Source organism: Engystomops pustulosus, chromosome 7 (assembly GCF_040894005.1).
Source record: "Engystomops pustulosus chromosome 7, aEngPut4.maternal, whole genome shotgun sequence".
NCBI lineage: Eukaryota > Metazoa > Chordata > Amphibia > Anura > Leptodactylidae > Engystomops > Engystomops pustulosus.
In genome coordinates, this window is record NC_092417.1 from 68,961,659 (window position 1) to 68,982,616 (window position 20,958).

Sequence of the window (20,958 nt, forward strand, 5' to 3'; positions counted from 1 at the left end):
AGAGTTTTCCATTGTCTATATATCTTTATGAACAGAGGATTATACACATTTTACATCAACGTTATAAGAGTTTAGCTTTACCTCAGTGTTTGGAAGCATTCTTCAGAGGCTGAAAATGTGACCGGCTTATGTCCACACAGATGTAGGGCTTGTAATTATGTATAATTACAGGGGGTCCCCTACTTGAGAACACCCGACTTACATACAACCCCTAGTTACAAACAGACCTCTGGATGTTGGTAATTTATTGTACTTTAGTCCTAGGCTACAATAAACAGCTATAACAGTTATCACAGCTGTCTGTAATGAAGCTTTATTGTTAATCCTGATTCTTATGAGAACCCAACATTTTAAAAATCCAATTGTCACAGAGACCAAAAAAGTTCTGGTTGGGATTACAATGATAAAATATACAGTTCCGACTTACATATAAATTCAACTTAAGAACAAACCTACAGACCCTATCTTGTATGTAACCCGGGGACTACCTGTACAGACATTGTGATTCCCTATTTGCTGCCATACAATGCTTTATTGGGTGATGTATGTATAAAGCAATAGGAAGGCAATAATAATACCCTGTTTCCCCTAAAATAAGTCATCCCCCGAAAATAAGACCTAGTACAATTTTGCTCCGTCTTAGAAATATAAGGCCTCCCCTGAAAATAAGACCTAGTGGCAGACATTGCAGCAGCTCTCCCCACGCTATACATTAGTATTGGGAAATCTTTTAGATGCTGCAGAAGGTTGTGACATGGGGAAGAATTAATGGAAGTAAATCACTGGCTGTTGTGCTGCTAATGTGATATCAGCAGCTACCAGGATAAGAAGGGGTCATTTATGGAAAGTGCTTTTACTAAACATGAGAGACTGGGGCCAATGATTCTAATAGAAATGGAGTCACAAGAAATACAGCATGAAATTCAGAGTTTGGAGAGTCATAAGAGAAGTTGATTTTTTGTTCATAAATGTAAATTCTTGTTCTTGGAAAAATAAGAATCCCCTGAAAATAAGACCTAGCGTCTCTTTAGGAGCAAAAATTAATATAAGACACTGTCTTATTTTCGGGGAAACAGGGTATATACAGCTCAACTCTGTATGCTGCTTTATCATACTCCATCCGGCGGTGTTGTAGATAGGGATCTGTTGTTCCCTAAAATAAATTACCTCTACATTGAGCAAATGAAAAAGCATATAAAAGTAATATAAATATATACACAAAATAACAAAGGGAAGGTGTCATAAAATAAAATTAAAAAAAAACAAAACAAGCTAAAAAACAAAGTCCTTAGCTCCTACAAGCAGTGTGAAAGTTTTATTGTCTCTAAGCTAATATCCAAAATCAGGCACTTGGGATAGAAATACACATTTTTGAGCACCGGAAGCTGCATGCCCAGCTGGACTCCCAGCTGGCAAGCTGGTCAACCGACAAAACACCATCTCAAATCTTTCACCATTCCACTTGCTGTGACTTTAAATTAACTATAAAATACAAAGAAAAAACATTACAAAAAACCCCATAACATCGCAATAACATAGGAAGTAGGGACAGCTAGAGTGTCGCCTCAAAGAGGGAGATAACATTGATTCATCAGCCATATAAACCCCCACGTCCTGTAGGAGGGGAGGACGCCAAGAAGTAAGCAACAGGGGAGGGGTGGGAACACGTCTTAAAGGCACAAATCATAAACCCTATTAAAGTGCAATAGTACCCAAATTTTAACCCTTTTGCATCTAATAACATCAGCCCCCATTCAAGGGGGTATCTTCTTTAAACAGTCAGGTGTACCCCACAAGATGACAGCCCCATCAAAAAAGCTTCAATCAAAAAAACAAATCACAATTAGTTTTCTTATCAGGTTTGAATAATGAAAACAATGGAGATACATAATAAAATAGGAAATTATTCTCCTTTCATTCTTCATTCTCTCCTTCCCCTGCAGAAACAGTAGTACTTAGATATGACATTATAGAGAACTTAAAGTATTGGAGGAACAAATTAACCTTATTAAATGTCTTATAAGGTAAAACTAGCTTTCTTGTCACTTTACCAATAAATTACAAAATTAAATATCCCATGTATTTACACTTATTGGTGTTAATATATTGACATTTTTTTCTCATCATAAGACCCATTGGGGCCCAGCAATAGAAACCACGCTCAGCTACATTGTACCACATGGTGACACAACCCCAAACATAGTATAAGTGAGCGCTGGCAGTGTCTTTGTCCATACTCCCCACCCCCAGCCCTATTATAGAAGATGGCTTATTACATATGCAATTAGCTGCTGCAGACAGATTCCAGCCTTCCCTTCCTCCCATCTCCTTATCCCTCCCTGATAACAGACTCTGCCGCAGCTGGCAACAGAGTGGACAATGGACCCATCACTCTTTGTTCCCTTTATTTTATACAGCCACTTACTGGCATAACACTACATTAATGCACTTGTATTCTCATGGTCAATTTGAAGATCCGGTGTTCAAGTTAAATGTTCGGTGGGATAGTGAGTGGTCTATCTAAGCCTATCATGTTTTAGACTTCTTGTTTATTTAAAGACCACCTAACACATAAAGACCACCTAACATATGATAGCATGACCTCATTCATCAACGACATGTGATCAGAAAAAAAATCCAATCTTGAATGAGCAGTTGGCCCTTAGGGTGAAGACACACATGGCGTTTTTGGGCCGTTTTTGGGCCGTTTTTACTAAGTGCATTTTCAGATCGTTAAAAAAAAGGCATGCATTTTTTTAAAACGCATGCGTTTTTGTCCGTTTTTCCAGAATTTCGCAATGAAAAACGGACAAAAACGCATGCGTTTTTAAAAGACGCGAATGCGTTTTTAACGATCTGAAAACGCACTTAGTAAAAGCGGCCCAAAAACGGCCCAAAAACGCCATGTGTGTCTTCACCCTTAGACTAAAAGATGCTGTAAAATAGAAACTAGGTACCGATTAGACATAGTAACTCAATGGCTTTATGTAAATTCACTTACATATTATTAAAATTCTGGGTTTACCCACAGACATTAGAAGACAATTTCTGTTGAAAAGACACAGCAAGCATCCCTTTTCCTATATCTCTTCTGGATTTTACAGTAAAGATAAGTCTCCCCCAATGTGGTTTATAAAAAACTATTCCAATAGATAGAATAGGGAGACATTTATAGGGGCAAGAAACTGGCATAGTTTGCATGCTGTGCGTATTTCTATACCAGGTAGAACCTGGCACACAAATATACCATGCGCACCTGCCCGGCTGAATACATCAAGAGATCTAAACCACTTTCTGTATCCGGCCGTGCCGGGGCTGGGGATTTCATCATCCGTGGGTGCATATGCCCCATACACTTTATTTCTTTCTTCCAAATTTTTTTTTTCTTCCTTTCAAATCATTGTGGTTCTTAATCATAGTGTAAGCAAATATTTTTCCATGAAGCACTTTTTTAGTCAAGGAGAAGTATATGTTTTTATCCTATTTTCTCTATTTTCCAGATCTTCTTTCTTGGAATTGAACAGATACAGTACATGTATCTGGAGATGAGTGTGCTTCATTTTCTATATGTTTGGTGATTCCCAAACATTTTGGACTTTTTATTGTAGTATATATGGTTGCAGATTCTGCCAGTTGTAGAAGACTTTTCTAGGTCAGTGACACTTTTCCAGCAGGGGGAGGGGGTAAGTCCCAGTGACGTCCAGTGCCACATGTGCTGGAGGTGAACCCCAGCCCTTAGACCTATAGATCCTGTGAGTGTGAGTGCTGTTTTTATTTCATTGTTGTCTTATATGGTCATTCAAATCCCTTGACGTTTCCTCCCAGGGCCAAAAATAATCAAGAGCTCTTAGCAGCTGATTCCAGAGCCTGCACCATCTGCTTCCATTCAGGCTGCAGGAGGTTTTATCTGTCAGTGCCTACTTCTCCCCTCCGCGTGAGGCTCTTCTGTTTCCTCACAAGGTGTAGTAGTGGATATGATCTGCTTCTCCTACTCAGAGTATTTCTCATTATTTCATACATGTCGCCACAAATCCAGGTCCCTCCAGGCTGCTGCAGTGCAGACCCCAAATCCTGACTTTGGCACGGGGATCATCAGGAAGAGATATGATGGGAGTTATTGCCGCACCGCTCAGACTGTGTAAGTGACATCTATTGTTTGCAAGGGCTGGGGATAAATGAATGTGACAGGGGAGGGAGATTCTGCTATCAGGGGTATTCTAGAAATGATGTTATACAATAACACAAAATCTTACATTTCAATTCCCAAGTGTGATATTACTACTAAAATGTTCTCAGATATGTCTTCAGCTTGTGTAAGATCTACTAATATTTCAGATGGCTAGTATACAGAAGCTGGGTGACCAATGGTCACTGTGGCCATGGAACATGTAACAGCGCTTTCTACAGAACCAAAACTAAAGAAGTCTAAAATGCTAGATAATATTTGCATAGGACTGCTTTTCCTATTGTATCAGCACTAAGTGTAGTTGTGACATTGTATTCATATATCATTATATGCATGTCCCTCAGAGAAAGCTGATTTGATCTCTTCACAATGTTGTCAGTGTCCAGCTTGTGTTTGGTTCGAGCTTGGCCAGAACCCACAGAACAATTCTTAACTTTACTGGTTGTTTATCTCAAAATGCTCTTATTCATATTACATCCTCTCAGTAGGCAATCAGAAGTGACCAGTGATAAATGTGGCTATCTCATTGGTTACTAGGAGTGATAAGACATCCCTGCTTTCTTCATTTTTATGATTAATTTCATAACAAAACTGACACATTTTTCTCACTGTTTTCATTGGCTTCTCGCAGTTAATAATCAATGTTTCCTTGCCATATAGAAACCATCTGTACATGCACTGGTGTGCTGAGCTTGTGATCATATACAGTTGAGGGTGGATTCACAAGATTCGTTGTGCGTCACGTTTTTGACGGATTCCACAGGCCTCATCCTTGATTACACGCTCCACTGCATCTGCTACAACGCAGTGTAACCTTAGCATGTAATGAAGGCTGCAGCCAGTGGAATGCGTCAAAAATGTGACGCATTATATACATTATATACTACAAGAGCCAAGCAATGCACAGACAACGGCCAAGAGTAAAGCACAACGCGACGCAACTCATAGTGTGAATGCGCCCTTAGGGTGATGTCAGACGTGGTGCTTTGTCTGCGCTTGCAAACGCAGACAAAGCCGCGTCCCCCGGGGCGTCCCGCGGCGTTAATTTAATGCAAAACACTGGCGGCTCATTCCCGATTGCAGGCGTTTCCATAGAAACACTGATGCGATCGGGCCGCGTGACGCCCTGGGGGGCGCGGCTTTGTCATGCTATTTGTCTCCGTTGTGTCTCTGTTTTTCTTCCATTTCGTCTCCGTGTTGTATCCATTTTGACTGTTTTTTCAGCCTCATCCGTGAAAAAAACCCTGATGTTTCATCAGTTTTTTGCGGACCTATAGGGCACGCTCACATGTTGCATTTTGGTTGTGTTCTTAATTGTGTTTTGAAATGCATTACAACAACTGAAGAGAGGTGATTTGCCTAATTACATCACTGTTTGCATTTACAACACACAACACTGCGCTAATGCATGGGTTTTGTTAATATTGTGTTAACAAAACGTGTTAGTGTGTTAACATCATGTTTATGAAAATGTTTGTGAAAATGCAACCAAAATGCAACCTGTGAACGCAACAGACCAGTGAAAATACAAGCCAATGTGAAAACACCCATTGACATTGAGAGGAATCCGTGAAAAATGGCACCATTGTAAAAGAGCCTTGAGGATGCATCCAGACGTTCAGTTTTTCATATGCAGTTCATATGTGATATCATTGACAGGAGCTGCTTCTCCTTTTATTTTCATTCCACTCCTGGTTTGGACATCAAAAACTGCATCTGAAAAACTTAACGTGTGGACACGCCTAGGCTACATTCACACGGCCCTATGGGGGATGTATAGAAACTGACCAAAAATGCCTTAGGGCGCGTTCACACATTGCGCTTTCGTCGCGTTCATAACGCGACGCTAGCGCACAGTGGGCGGGGCTCGGGCCGATCGCATATGCATTTCCCGGGAAACGCATGCGATTGATAACCCGATCGCATGCGTTTCTCTGGAAACGCATATGCGATCGCCCCAAACTCCGCCCCCTGTGCGCTAGCGTCGCGTTATGAACGCGACGAAAGCGCAACGTGTGAACGCGCCCTTAGGGTGATGCTACACATGGCGTTTTGAACACGTTTTTGAGCCGTTTTTGAGCAGTCTGTTAAAAAACGCATGCATTTTTGTCCGGTTTTCCGAATTTGCGCAATTAAAGACAGACAAAACACATGCATTTTCAAAAAACGGATGCTCAAAAACGGCCCAAAATGGGGTGTTCAAAACGCCATGTGTGGCATCACCCTTAGGGTGGTGGCACATGTGGCGTTTTGAACCTATTTTTAGGCCGTTTAGAGCACTCCGTAGCATTTTTGAAAACTCATCAGTTTTTGACCGTTTTTTCCAATTATCCTAATTAAGTTTATTGGAAAACTGGCAAAAAAAAGTCAAAAAACGGGTTCAAAACGCCACGTGTGCCACCACCCTTAGGCTGTGTTCACATGTGGGGTTTAGATTGCATTTTCAAACACAATACAACATCTAACGAGAGGGAATTTGCCTAAATACAAAACGCTCATGTTTGCAGCTGTTTGACATCAATGGGTAAGTGCCACTCACACCGCAAGGCTGCGGTCACACATTGCAGTTAAAACTGCATCACAATTAGTTTTGAGGTGGTTTTAGGTGCAGTTTTGTCAATTCCACAGGTGAAAGGCATGAACTGAATGGGTGAATTTGATTTTGAAGGACAAAGCTGCTCCACATATTTCATTCACCTGTTGATTTGATGTCTTTCACTTGTTAAAATAAGGAATATCACCTAAAACCACCCCAAAACTAATTGCGATGCAGTTTTAACTGCAACGTGTGACCGCACCCACAATATCAAAAGAAAATCACTGCCCTGCACTATAATTTGCTGGGCGGTTAAACGTTTAACACGCTTCCCCACATGTGCATGAGGCCTCGTGTAAAAGATGTGCACCTCTGGTGCAAAAAATAATCCAGAAAAGGATATAGTTTCTGTATTATTACTGAACTAAGAATCCATTTATGATCCTTTCCTCCTTTCCCCATTAACATTTCTCCTGTAAAAGTGCACTCCTAGTTTACATCTGACAGCACTCTGACTCATTGATAGTCTGTTATGCAATGTGCATGGTCCATTGATCCAATAGAATGTGAGTTAAATGCAGCATGTGTTACTCTCGATACATGAAGTCAACTTGGCACATTTATTATGCAGTCTACACCAGATAAACATGTGCACTATGTATGCCGGGACACAAATCCGTATACAGAAAGGGGCGTTCCAGTGTGTACTTGCATCGGCCACCACATTTCTGTTAGCAAGTCCGACAGTAATGTGGCGCACGCCCCATGAACTGAGTGCACCAGAAATATCTGGTGCCCACAGTCCCTGTACTTCGGATATGGGATGGAGACCGAGATTGTTCCTCTGCTGCACGATATAATGGCAAACTGCATGCAGCGTTAGTAAATGTGGACCAATGGATGAGTGAAAAAAACACACAGCAATCTAAAAGCACTGCTGAAAAAAAATAAGGTAGTAGCTCAGAGATTTTAAAATGTTATGTGAAAATGTCGGATGATACTAAGACATATGATTTTACACTTGGTTTGTGGACAACTGGTCTAAAACCAAGTGTAGTGTCCCTTAGCCCATTCAGTTCAGTGGGGGTAATTTTATTATAGTGCAACACCTATGCCAACGTGTAGGCAAGGAGTCATTGCGAATAAGGCCCTCTACCTGTTAGAATCCATATAGTGAGTCTGATCAACTCACCTAATGGATAATGCAGGGATATCTCGGGTATTCTGCAGCTGTAGCCTCTGCCTGGATAGGCAATAGTTAAGTGGGTGTAAGTTATTGACCAATGACTTGGCTGTATTGTAAACTGGAGTGTGATTGGAGAGATGCTACCACCTGACCAGGAGAATAAAACCCCTGGGCAGTGGGAGCACAGGTCTCTTAGACCTCATGCTCCTTCTCAGAAGCCTGTTTTCTTTACTACCAGCTCTCTTGGAGAGCACATGCTTTACCATCAGGACTCTCAGCACATGGACTGAGTGAAGAGAGAGACGGTGTTCAGTGCTGACCTAATCCCAGGATCAGAGTCAGGAGACTCAGAACTGCAGCTTCCACAGTTTGGACACAGCTCCATCTCAATTCTCCCAGCCTGCATCTACTATCAGGCTGGTGCGCTATTCCTGAGGACCACTCTCCATGACCACTCCAGTACTACAATCTGCTGTTAGACCGTTTAGGCCAGTTGCCTGCGACCTGTTGTTCAATATAGAACCGTGAGTTGATTTGCACAACGTTGCCTCCGTCTGATCCCTAGATACGGCTGTTTACCACCACGGGCTTCCCCATCCATTACCCAGGGACCTATCTTATAGACACTCAGGGGCTGCCCCAGGGAGAACCCGTACATCAGCCTCTCCCTCCATATTTCTTGCACACACCACCTACTGGAGACCTGCCAGGCTGTAGGACAGCCCTCTGGTCCCCATACCAAGCACCGGGACATCAGCGTGCCCTAAGCCGCAACCGGCAGCCAGTCCAGTATTCTGGGCCCTGGCTGCCCCCAGGCCCCAAGAAAAGGCTAGATGCCGGTGTGGGATGTTGCAATAGTTTTTTTGTCTATGTTTGGAGTTGTTTTGGTGCAGTTGTGTTACAAATGCAGTTTTGCTACTTCCCATTGCGCCAAATAAGCATAGAACAGTGCAAAGTCATTTTGACATAGACCCTGCTTGCAGCAAATTTATGATTTACATAGACTAGTTTCCCAATAGGACTAAATTCTTGAATTGCGATTTTCTGTAATTCAGCCACAAAAAAGGAGGAAAAAAGAGGAAAACTTGTTGCCTCAAGTGTAAGCCTAGGGTGGGAAATGCTTTGGTAACAGGCTCCCCACTAATGAAATATACAGCAGCCCCCCCCCCCCCAGTATACGGGGGTGCCCAACACACTGCCCCCAGTATACTTATATATGTATCCAGCACACTGCCACCCCAGTATATAGGTGGCCCAAGCACACTCCCCCCAATATATAGGTAGCCCCAGAACATTAAAAAAAATTTAACTCAGTACTCACCTTCCAGCACTCCCCACGGATCCTCTTCTCCTTGCCATTTATGTTGATATATAAGTTAAGATATTATATTATTTTAGATTATATTTTTTGTGCTGGGGGCAGTGGGCTGTCTGGTGCCCTCGTTTCCAGGTTGTGCCCGAGGCAGTCGCCTGCCCCAACTGGTGGAAGAAACGTGCCTGAGCTGGGTGCACGAGCAATGGTGTATGATAAATTCTCCCCACAGTCTCTGAATTGGCTCAAAGTGTCCTTCCTTCTGAGAAATGAGCATGTTTACTTGACTATTCTAATGACACTTCTGATGACATTCATTCGTTGGATGGAGGACACCTAGATGCATGATACAAAGGACTTTGCACAAAACAGTTCCCATGGAAAAGTCTCAGTATGTGGTTTGAAAGCTGAGGTTAGAGGTCAGTAGTTCCAGATCAAGTGTCTTCTATATGTCTGATCACAGAGAAGCCTCATCCTGTATGTTTTCCATAATATACATTATAACACGTTAATGTCAGATCCTGACTGAACTTTCTCATCGTACACATAATGCAGAGAGTTGCACTATTGTGCATAGCCCTGTCATACTTTTTATACTAATGGTCATGTCTGTAGGAGCAGCTTCCATGTAATTACCAAGTCTAATTGCAGTTCATCCTACAAGTACAACCAGCATTTAATAACCATTTCTCAGTGATCTGTCATTTTAGTGAAAATGTACTTCTGAGCTTTTTCGTGCACCAGGGATGAGGCCATGTCTAAGGGTGATGTCACACGTGGCGTTTTGAACACGTTTTTGGCCCGTTTTTAATGTAAAAAAAGCATGCTTTAAAAAATGCAGGCGTTTTTGAAAAATGTTTTTTTGAAAACGCATGCATTTTTGACCAGTTTGAATCAAGATAATTGGTCAAACCTTTCAAAAACGGATGCATGCATTTTTCAACGCATGTGGTTTTCGACGGACTGCTTAAAAAGGGTCAAAAACGTGTTCAAAACGCCATGTGTGGCATCACCCTAAGAGTGTATCAATCATTGTGTATGAAATAGGAGTACTGTATATAAGTTCTACCACATCTTATCTAATACAGCCTTATGAATACTATACACACTACCTGCTACTATGGATGGATCAGCCAGGCTGTTCACCAGATGCCATTGCTCTCCTCTCCTCCCAGGACAGTGGAAGGTGGGGAGTACAGAGGAGATATAGCACACAGAAGTAAATCCTATGTATTAGGCTTCTGAGATGATCCTACCCCCTCTTTACTGACTCGACTAGCCTAGAGAGAAGTTGGTGGTGTACAACTGAGAAGATGCCAGAGGAAGAAGTGGACTGTGTGTGGGAACATGAGAGCAGTGTGTACACAGAGCAGACATGTCAGAGCTGCTTCCTTTAATTACCGAGCAGAGACCAGAACTACCACAGGGCATTTTTGAACCACAAATCTGTGCATATAACATTATATGCAGACAGAGTGGGATCTGCAGACTGCTACAAATATTAAAGATTTAAAGGTTGTCCATTGATGAAAAAACATTTATACATGGGTGGGGGTTCTGTTTACAGAGGCCGGTGCTCCGGTCACAACTACTGCCTGATGCGTGCTACACACTGAAACTATTGCAGTAGCAGGCATGTGGCAGTGGTAGGGATCAGGGCTTTGACCTCTGTAAACAAACAGCATCTGGTGGCGCAATGGGAAAAATGGAGCATAAGAGGAGGTAAGTATTAGCTCTTTTTTATTTTTACAGACCTCCCAACTTTGTAAGATTTTTTCATTCAACAAGTCTCTTTAAATGTTACTTAGATATTTTAGAAATATCACTTCCATGCAAATGTTATATACATATGCATATGAAAACATGGAATATATTACATACATTCATACGTATATACATGACAAATATTATACAAATGTGTGCGCATAGGTATAGTATACATATTCATATCTATAAAGACAGACTCCATAATACCTACATATACACACATATTACATAGCACACACATTGTCAGCAGATGCATTTCATATTTACTCATACATAGATATATACAAATACATAAAGTTACAGCAAATAACACATATACATGTAGGCATGTGCAACACCCCTGCCGATGCAAGGCAGAGGGGTTGTTGCGAATATGTCTCACCATGTAGCTTGCAGCCTGTGTAGGGTCTGATCAGCCCCACAGCATGTCACTACATAACACAGGGGAACACTGCAGCGGTAGAGTCTGCCTGGTAAGGCAGGAGTTAATTGTTTAATGATGTAATTCCAGCAACCAATCACGTGTGTTCTGATATTATGTCTGTAAGCTGGGATGCGATTGGAGGAGGAACCACCACCTGACCAGTGGGAGTAATAAAACCCCTGGTCAGGAAAGTTCTAGAGGCAGAATAGCAGAGCCAGCCAGAGCTCAGCTCACTGCCTGAGCAGCTCTGAGGAGCTAGTTAGTGAGAGAAAGGGGTATCATCCTACCTTCAAGGATGATATCTGAAACAACCCAGGACAAGCTGAAGCATCCTACTAGGACACAGCTATCTCCCAGCCTGCCATTGCATTCAGGCTGAAGACCCAGTCCTGTGGTTCCCTCTCCATCTGCAGCCCCAGAATTCTACCATTTGTCAAGGCACGTTGCTACTGTTCCTGTCAGTTCCAATAAAGAACTGTAAGTTATTTTTGTTCAACGTCTGCCTCCGTCTGGTCCCTGCTACTACGGCTGTCACCATCACGGGCACCCTGTCCACCACGAAGAGACTCATACTCCAGACACCAAAGGGTTGCCCCAGGGAGAACTGCTATAGCAGCCTCTCCCTCAACATTTCTTGCCAACACCACCCTGCTGGAGACCTACCAGGCTGTAGGACAGCCCCCCGGTCCCCCATACCAAGCACCATGACACTTGCGTGCCTAGGCCGCAGCCGCCAGCCACTCAGGTATTCCGGGCCCTGGCTGACTCCAGGCCCCAAGAAAAGGCTAGGCCCCAGTGGGGGATGTTGCACATGCATACCTTTTTCGAGAAAGATACGTTTTCAAACCTGTACAGGAGAAAACTGGAGCAAGAGTACATGACAGACTGTGTCCAGTGCAGCACCCTTTCCCCTCCTTGATTGTCCCCAGCACAGGAGTGAGGTAGGAGAGGGTGCAAATCAGAGGCTGGCGAAACACAGGGGCAGGGAAGCACTGGAGTTAGGGCAAGAGAGAGGGCAGAAAATAGGTGTTGGCTTAGGATAGACATGTTAGGGGGAGGAGTTAGAAGCAGTGGAGGGGACTCAAGCCAGGTATAAAAAGGAACAAGCAGTTTAACAATATCCTGTGATACATTAGTATTAAACAATATTTAATGAGTGATCAGATCAAGAGACATTAGTAAATAAAAAAATGTAAAATGGATCAAAAACATTCAAATCCGCATCCCCACTTTCTTTAGAATGTTCATAAAAATACAAAATATGTACATAAATTTATTTTCTATCCATGTGACCCTAAATGTCAGATCTGTTATGGCTTTAAGGAAGGGATTAAAAATTGAAATGCAAAAGTGTTAAAAGGTTAAGGGACTGTTATCAAAGTGATTACCCAAAGTGCACCTAAAAGGAACCTGCACCGCACACCCTTAAGTCAGTAATTCAGCCCAGGTGGGAAATAAGTGACATAAGGAGAAGCAGATTATGATCACACATAGTAAATGAGTCACATAGGCAGGTAGGCTGGACAGGGCTTTGAAGTTAAATGTAAACATGTGATCTTCTCCTGGGTATGAGCTCTATAAACTGACTGAGATATAGTGTCCACAGATCTTCCAGAAGGTAAATAGCAATTATATAATGTCAAAGGCAGTTTACTACAATGATGTCATAACCATGGAGGTCCTGGGTGAACCCAAGGATAGCATGATAATGTTAATATTTAATTATGTTGTTATTCGAAGGCTACCCAGATTAAACAATCATATGGGGGCTCATTTACTAGGGGTCGCGGATCGCACTTTCGTCGGACTGTTCACCTTTTCGGGGATTACACGGCTTGCACAGCTATTGAAGAAGTGTCTGTGCTGGGATTTTGGCACACGCAATTCTTTTGTGATGCACCTGCGCTGGCTTGGGGGCGTGCCGTTGGACGAACCAACTGTTTCGGACTGGGCGCAGGACTTAATTTTGAAAATTGTGTCGCAAGACAATGCACTTACATGCACCAGGAAGAAGAAGGTGAAAACCATCTGACCTGAGCGGGGAAGCAACACATGTAGCATATCGGGCGCATGATCTTAGTGAATCGGGGGGAAAGTGCATTATCAGTGAACTCCAGCGGCACTATAAGTAAATGTGCCAATTTGTGCCCAAGTAATACTGCTACATAATGTCCAGGCATGAAGGAGGATACAGTACCCAAAATAAGACCCTTTTAAAATACCACCATATAATCCTTAGATAATAGCAACATACAATGTTCTTATGAAACCACAGCATTTCACTATTTAAGCCGTGGGCTTCCAATTTAAAGGCACAAATGCTCAAAAGCAGCCAATACCAGGCATATTAAACTGCATCACTCCAATTACAGAAATCAGAACAGCTAATGAGTGATAAGGGGACTTAAATTCACAGTAAGGCTGCATGCACACGAACGTATGCCCACCGGGTCTTTGCCGGGCAAGTATACGATCTGCGCCATAGAGAGGAGAAGGGGTGACCCGTCTCCATGGCAATGCATGGCGTATGGGCTGTAAGATGAGGAAAGATCGTACATGGGAAAAAGACATGTCCTGAGTGGTACAGTGCGTGCAACCATTGAAGTCTACGGGAGGCGTATGTACTGCATCCCCCATACATTCGTGTGCATGCAGCCTAAGAAAGGGGAGAGATTTACATTTGTGTGCGGGCATATGATAGAAGCTTCTGGACATATGAAGAGGCTTAAGCCTCCGGATGTAACATTTGATGTTGAACATTTACATGGTGTTGGTAGTGCGCAGACACCCTGCAGCAACGCCCTGGCCGGGGCCTAGTTTTCTGGCATAGAAGTCATGATAAATGTCCCCTGAAGTGTTTATTCTCTTTACATGCATGTGTATCAAAGTAGAAGAAGGGATTGGGGGTTAGTTATCATTAGGCCTGCTCTTTGCGATAGTTCTGTGTATGTTTGTGGAGCTCTGCTACCCAACAGATTCATTAAGTGGGTTTAGCCCTTTAACCCCTTAACAACATGGCCAATATGCACGTTCCTGACACAGCCCTTTTTTTTTTTTTTTAAAGATACATAAAAAAACATACAAAAGATAAACAGTTGTCGCTATAAGTGGTTATAACTTTGGAAAGCTTTAACATATCCAACTGATGCCTGATGTAAATTTTTAAAAATTCTCAATTTTCCTAATTTCTACTTTTCTACTTTCCTGACACAGTCATAAAACCAAAATAACTTGGTAACATTTATCAAGTGCTTTCTGTTATGGTTTCTTAATGCATCCTCTTATTCTAAGCCTCATAACATCCTACAAAATAAATGTTTTTATGCTCTAATATGTTCTAATGTGGGATTTTTTTCAAAAAGTCACAAAAAAGATGAATAATACATAAAAAGTCCCAGCACATACTCCAGCAGGGAACTGGACTGGATTGCACTAGCATTAGTCCTATGTTAGGCCATATTAATGGTGGAAATAGTCCTGTGAGACGTTTTTAGCAATGAAAACTCTCAGACAACCTCAGTGCGACTTTTTAAAGCCAAAAAGTCAGACAAAACCACTGATGAATAACCCCTATTTTGTCTGTTGTTTGGTGTAATTGTTTAGGTGTTGTTTTTAAAGAGACTAAATTAAGAATTGTATTGTTAGTCATGTTACCAGTCTGGTTTTCTGTCCAAATGTAAAGACGTAGCAGTACCCCCCACCCACTTCTGAGCCGGACAACTGTCAGTAACTTTCACATGATGGAGGTGGGGAGTAAAATGAAGCAGAAACTTTGCATAAAATACGTGTAGGATGAATGAGGTGGGGGCTGTACATTGTAGGGTAATGACGTTCGCACACTTGCTTCAGCCTACACAGGAGTCCCCTTGACCCTCTACAGCTGCCATGACAGCTGATGCTGTCTCCATTCATCCAGGAAAACACTTGCTGTCCTTAGGCTGTTCTGTCCTTAGGCTGTTCTAGGAAAAATACAAAAGTTACACTTGTGATCCTTATATCTACTTATTTCATATGTGCTCCTGTGAAATAAGCGCAATGTAACATGTGATGGTCCTCATGTTTCCAGTGGTGTTCTGCAGATCCTAAAATTCCTTTTCATATTTATAACCAGATAACATAGATTACAACCTCATTGAGAGCCATCTCTCCTATACACAGGTACATGGGCTCTTCACTAGAATGCTGTCATGTAGCTGCCGTTTTTGAACACTATTAACACATATTGATCCCAGAACCCTTCAGGCTCATTTGCATAATCTTAAAAGCCTTTTTTTTTTTTTTGTAAAAAATAAATGGGGAATAAGAAGGTAAAAGAAGATCAGATCCTGTCAGAGAGGGTTCACGCCATATGTAAATGTTCTTGATTTGCAGTCCTTCATCCTGGTGGCATATGTTCTTTACTAAAGGCACGTTGTTACCTTTCAGTACCTCCTACAGGTTAAAGATAAGGCATTTTGAGCCCTCATAGTTGACTGATCTCATTACTCGATGAATGGGCCAAAAATACAGACTTACTGTTATACATGATGATTTCAGAATTTGTCCAGATTTAGCGCTTATGTTTATCTTGGCGCTGAATTTACTCTGAGGAACTACATAACATGAAGGATAATTATGCAAGAGAATGAAATGATTCCTCCTGCATTCCTGGTTAGATACAAGATTCCTTGCTCCATTAATTGTTGCCTGTTAGCTCAACAGGAAATCAAATGACAGCGGATCTGACAGGAAAGAGAAGACTATAATCCAGGAGGAAGGGAGCAATGTGCTGTATGTTGTGCCTCCTGTCATATTGTAGCCTCATTATGTGCAGGCTTATGAGACCTCACTTACAATGACTGCATATTTAAGAGATTTTTTTTTTTAAACTAGCACAAAGACATTCCACTGAAAAGAACGTTTTTGGAGATTGCATACGTGTTTAAGAAGTGTCTGTGCCAGTTTGGTGATGTGGCTGCACTGTGTCAGACAAAAAATGTGCACCTAAAGGGAAATGTTAGTCGGAGTTTGCGATTGGTTGCTATTGGCATCTTGATGTCCACCCTTTAGAAGTGAATGGGGCAAATGTTGGTGGCTGGCAAAATGCCTATTTCTTCTAGGTAAGGAACATTGTGCACAGGTTTAATTGACCTCAATTGCTGATGTCATGCACATTGTGCATAGGTTCAGTTGGCCCCCATTCACGTTGTGGTTTAGGGTAACTCTATACATCATAATTTATGATACTGTAATTCCAGAGTATCCTTGTTCTGTGGGTTGTTTGACCAAGCTTGGGGATCACCAGCCTCATATATTGTCATCCAGAATAATATTCTTTTATTTACTGCGAAGGAAACCACCCTGTGATCTCCCTCAAAAGGGAAACTGCATAAGATCCCTCCCAATCGCCTTCTACTATGGGAAGGTCGCTTTCTCGGCCACTCCGACTGAGAAGCGGAACTTCTTGATACACACATTCTGTCAATTTCACACCAACTTGTGGATTCACCAATGTAAGGTTGGTGAGGTAAGGCAGAGGGGCGCATCTTAGTCTATATCCTACCAACATGTGAGAGCTGCAGTTATAGAAATAGAAGTTCTACACATGGCAACAGTATTACTCTGACCCACCTGCAGCACCTATGCTTGATATAAAGTATGACGTGGACTTCTGGTTGTGAGCTCGTGTTCTTATATATATTGTCTACTTAAGTACTTTACCAAGAGACTAGGGAGAGCATACAGTTAATGCAAGTATCTAAATAATTACCTCTGAGGACATATTATAGTCCCTATAAGTCTGGAATCACTTGCTACATATGGCACTAAAGGTTTCTTGGAGAAATGGAGGATGTGCCCCTTTTGCCTACCTTCAATCTGTAGTTTCAAGACTGTTAAAGGTCCTGAAATGGCTCGTGTACATGTGTATTGAAAGCAGGAACAGATGTACAAGGATTTCCTTTAAAACAACACACACGGTTCCTTTTTTTGGAAGGTCTCGTAACAGCAGTTTAAAACAAATTCATAAGAAACACTAAAACAATGCAATTTTCTTCTTACAGAGAACCAAACCCCATTGAGGAGATGATTAGAAATGGTGATGAAGAGGCACTGAACAATCTTATGAAATCTGGGAAAAGACTATGTGAGCCCAACAAAGATGGTTGGCTGCCGATGCATGAGGCAGCATATTATGGGTCCCTACGATGTCTAAAGCTTCTACTGAAAGGTTTGAGGCTTTAATTTAGATTTACACAGAAAAGCGTCATTCCACTGTATGGCGGCTTATGGTCACTGTATGGCTGTCAGTCACTGTATGAATGCTGATGGTCACTGTATGGCTGCCAGTCACTGTATGGCTGTCAGTCACTGTATGAATGCTGATGGTCACTGTATGGCTGCCAGTCACTGTATGAATGCTGATGGTCACTGTATGTCTGCCTGTCACTGTATGGCTGCTGCTGGTCACTGTATGGCTGCTGGTCACTTTATAGGCCATTACATGTATGGTGTTCTGTCAATGAATAGATAATAAAGACCATATTGTCTTTGTATGGCGGACTGTTAATGTTTGGGTATGGCCGTTCATCATTGTGTGCCTGCTTAGAACTTTATGGGATAGCACCTGTCACTGTATGTCTGCCTGTCATTACACAATATAGCAGGCTGTTAATGTATGGTTGAAGGTCACTGTGTTACTGTATGCCTGTCGGTTGCTGTTTTCATCCATGTCATTTATAGGCCGCCATGTGTCACCTTATAGCTGCCTGTACAGTTTCTTATCAATCTATGGCTGCCTGTCACTTTATTGTCACAACCTGACACTGATTCCTATGGATCCTTCCTGTTACTGTATGGCTGCACGTCACTGTCTACGAATATTGTAGGAAAATGTATTTTGTAAACATAATATACAAGAATGGATTTCATTAACCAAACCAGTATATTAATCTGAAGTTGATAACTCTGTGCAGCATATCCCGTGATGATTGACCAGCGGACCCTGCATGAAGAGACAGCGCTGTATCTTGCTTCTGTACAGGGACACTTGGATTGTATACAATTTCTGCTGCAATCTGGAGCTGAGCCGGATATTGTGAACAAGGCCAGGGAAACTCCCCTATATAAAGGTAAAACCTAATACACAGAATACGTTCCCTTCCTTACTACCTTAGTTTTAACAGTCCTATAGCATGTCAGCAGAAGAATACTACACAACAGTATTGGATACAACAGCTAAGCAAGACAGTATCATGAAAGATAAGTTTACAAAACAGGCTTATAGTATCATAATGGAAGTGTATTACAAAACAGCCTTAGATACATCAGCTGAGCAGGATAGTATAAAGCAAAACAGGCTTATAGTATCATAACGGAGGAGTATTACAAAACAGGCTTAGATACATCAGCTGAGCAGGATAGTATAAAGCAAAACCAGTTTATAATATCGTAATGGAAGCGTATTACACAACAGGCTTAGATACAACAGCTCCGCAGGACAGCGTTTATAGTTTCATAGCATAGGAGTATTACACAACAGGCTTAGATACATGAGCTCATGAGGACAGTATCACACATGACAGACTTATAGTATCTCAGCAGGATTAGAGTATTACACAACAGGCTTACATCAGCACATAAAACGGTGTTCCACATAATAGGTCTAGAATGATACATCAGCTATGTACATAGATTAGATACATGTTCATGTTTTGTTCACATTTTTCTAATTTGCATTTTGCAGCGTGTGAGCGGCAGAACAACCAGGCTGTCCAGATGCTGGTCGAGTACAGGGCTGACGTTAATCACCGCTGTAACCAGGGCTGGACCGCACTGCATGAGGCAGTGGCCAGAAATGCTATTGATATCATTGATATCTTGGTAAAAGGAGGAGCAAAGATTGAAGCAAAGAATTGTTATGGCATCTCCCCCCTATTTGTAGCGGCGCAGAGCGGACAGCTTGAGGCTTTGCGCTACATTGTAAAATGTGGTAGGTGCAGAGCTTTACATTGGTAACAACATGATTCCAAACGACGCTAATCTAGATAAACCAACCTTTCACAGCAGATTATCACCAAGGTTTAAAACACTTCTTGTGCAATAATGCATGCCCACTTTCTGCATGGTGGATGCCTGGGTATTTGATTCAGTGCCTTTGGTAAGATGCGGCACAACTAGGTGGCAACTGTAAAGACTGCCATGCTGGTTGTCTTAGAAACTGGTATTACTGAAATTTGTAAATGACAGAGGGCAAAATGGAGCCTTGCTTCATTCACTTAGATCCTTTGCAGTAACACAAATAAACAACCTGTCTTTCCTTTGGTGTTGTCATGTGGCATTCTCACAACCAACCGGTATAACTATTCGGGTTATAGCCAAAGCTGGCAGAAAGGAGGCAACAAATCTTGGCAGTACTCATCTATTACAGTGGAAGTAGGAAAATTTACATTTTGATGGACTCTCTATGCAAACACTTCATGCTTCCTCTGTTCTATGAGATGTTTTGTTCTGACAATGTGCTTAGATTATCAGGGTACAGTATTTATATACGCTTTACTTTAACTTCTGAACATTCACTAGTACCTAACACATAGAAAAAGAGATGAGAGATGATGAGATCCATGAGATGGATATGGCACTCTCAGTTCTGCTACCTCTCAGTTATAACACACACAGTCAGCTGTGCTATACATCCTTCCTCTCCTATAAATGTCTTATATGTAGCTTGTAGAGTAGGTATCTGCACTATGTGGCTTGCCATCAGGAAGTGTCTGTGTCTGAGCTGGTTTTGTAATGCATGGGGGAGGGGCTGGAGGCAGAGAGCAAGTTACTGCAGCGCAGACAGAAGAAGCTATTCACGAGAAGAACTGCCCTGCTGACCATAGTTGGAAGATTTACAGTCGGATCCTGGAGGAAACCAAAATTGTGTACACCAGGACTTATAGAGACAGTTTGGAATTATGTCTGTAAAATGCTGTATTTCTGTTACTAACAAAGAATTAGAGAATGTGTTATTTTGTTATCCTGAGTATATTTAAGAAGAGAATACCCCTTTTAAATGTTTTTTTTTTTTCAGGAGCTGACATAAACACCCAGGCCAATGACAGCGCCTCTGCCCTCTTTGAAGCTAGTAAAAATGGCCACGAGGACATTGTTGAATTCCTGCTGGCACAAGGAGCCGATGCCAACAAACAAAATAAAGATGGGTTTTTGCCCATTCACATTGCAGCCAAAAAACGTGACAATGATGAGTAAGTCAGCCTTTCCCTAAATACCCCTCTCACTCCTGAACTCTGCCCCTAGAAAACATTTAGCATGCTTCAGACATGAGGAAAGTGAGATGAAACTGACAGGCCCTGCACACACTGAGTAATTCATCTGGCACTGGTAACACTAACAGCGCACTGGTTCTGCATGCGCAGGGGGGTCTGAAGTCACCAGTCAGGAATCTGAACATTGTTGATCAAACATGTAACTGCATCCATATAACATGTCAGATTGTGGTACACATGGAGAATAGGCATGAAAGTAACAGGGATGGTGTACATCAAGGTATAAGTCCCTTTTC

The 20,958-nt window shown here is 42.0% G+C and overlaps 1 protein-coding gene across 2 annotated transcripts in view; it reads left to right on the forward strand.

Moving 5' to 3' along the window:
- Window positions 1-20,958, forward strand: part of ASB2 (ankyrin repeat and SOCS box containing 2) — a 44,193-nt gene that overhangs the window by 14,392 nt on the left and 8,843 nt on the right. The window contains exons 3-7 of one of the 2 annotated variants that reach the window (XM_072116289.1): window positions 4,037-4,138; window positions 17,453-17,619; window positions 18,365-18,520; window positions 19,135-19,380; window positions 20,467-20,641. In XM_072116289.1, the coding sequence (XP_071972390.1) occupies window positions 4,037-4,138; window positions 17,453-17,619; window positions 18,365-18,520; window positions 19,135-19,380; window positions 20,467-20,641 (846 nt within the window). The remainder of the gene's footprint in view (window positions 1-4,036; window positions 4,139-17,452; window positions 17,620-18,364; window positions 18,521-19,134; window positions 19,381-20,466; window positions 20,642-20,958) is intronic. The other variant, XM_072116290.1, reaches the window with a different exon arrangement.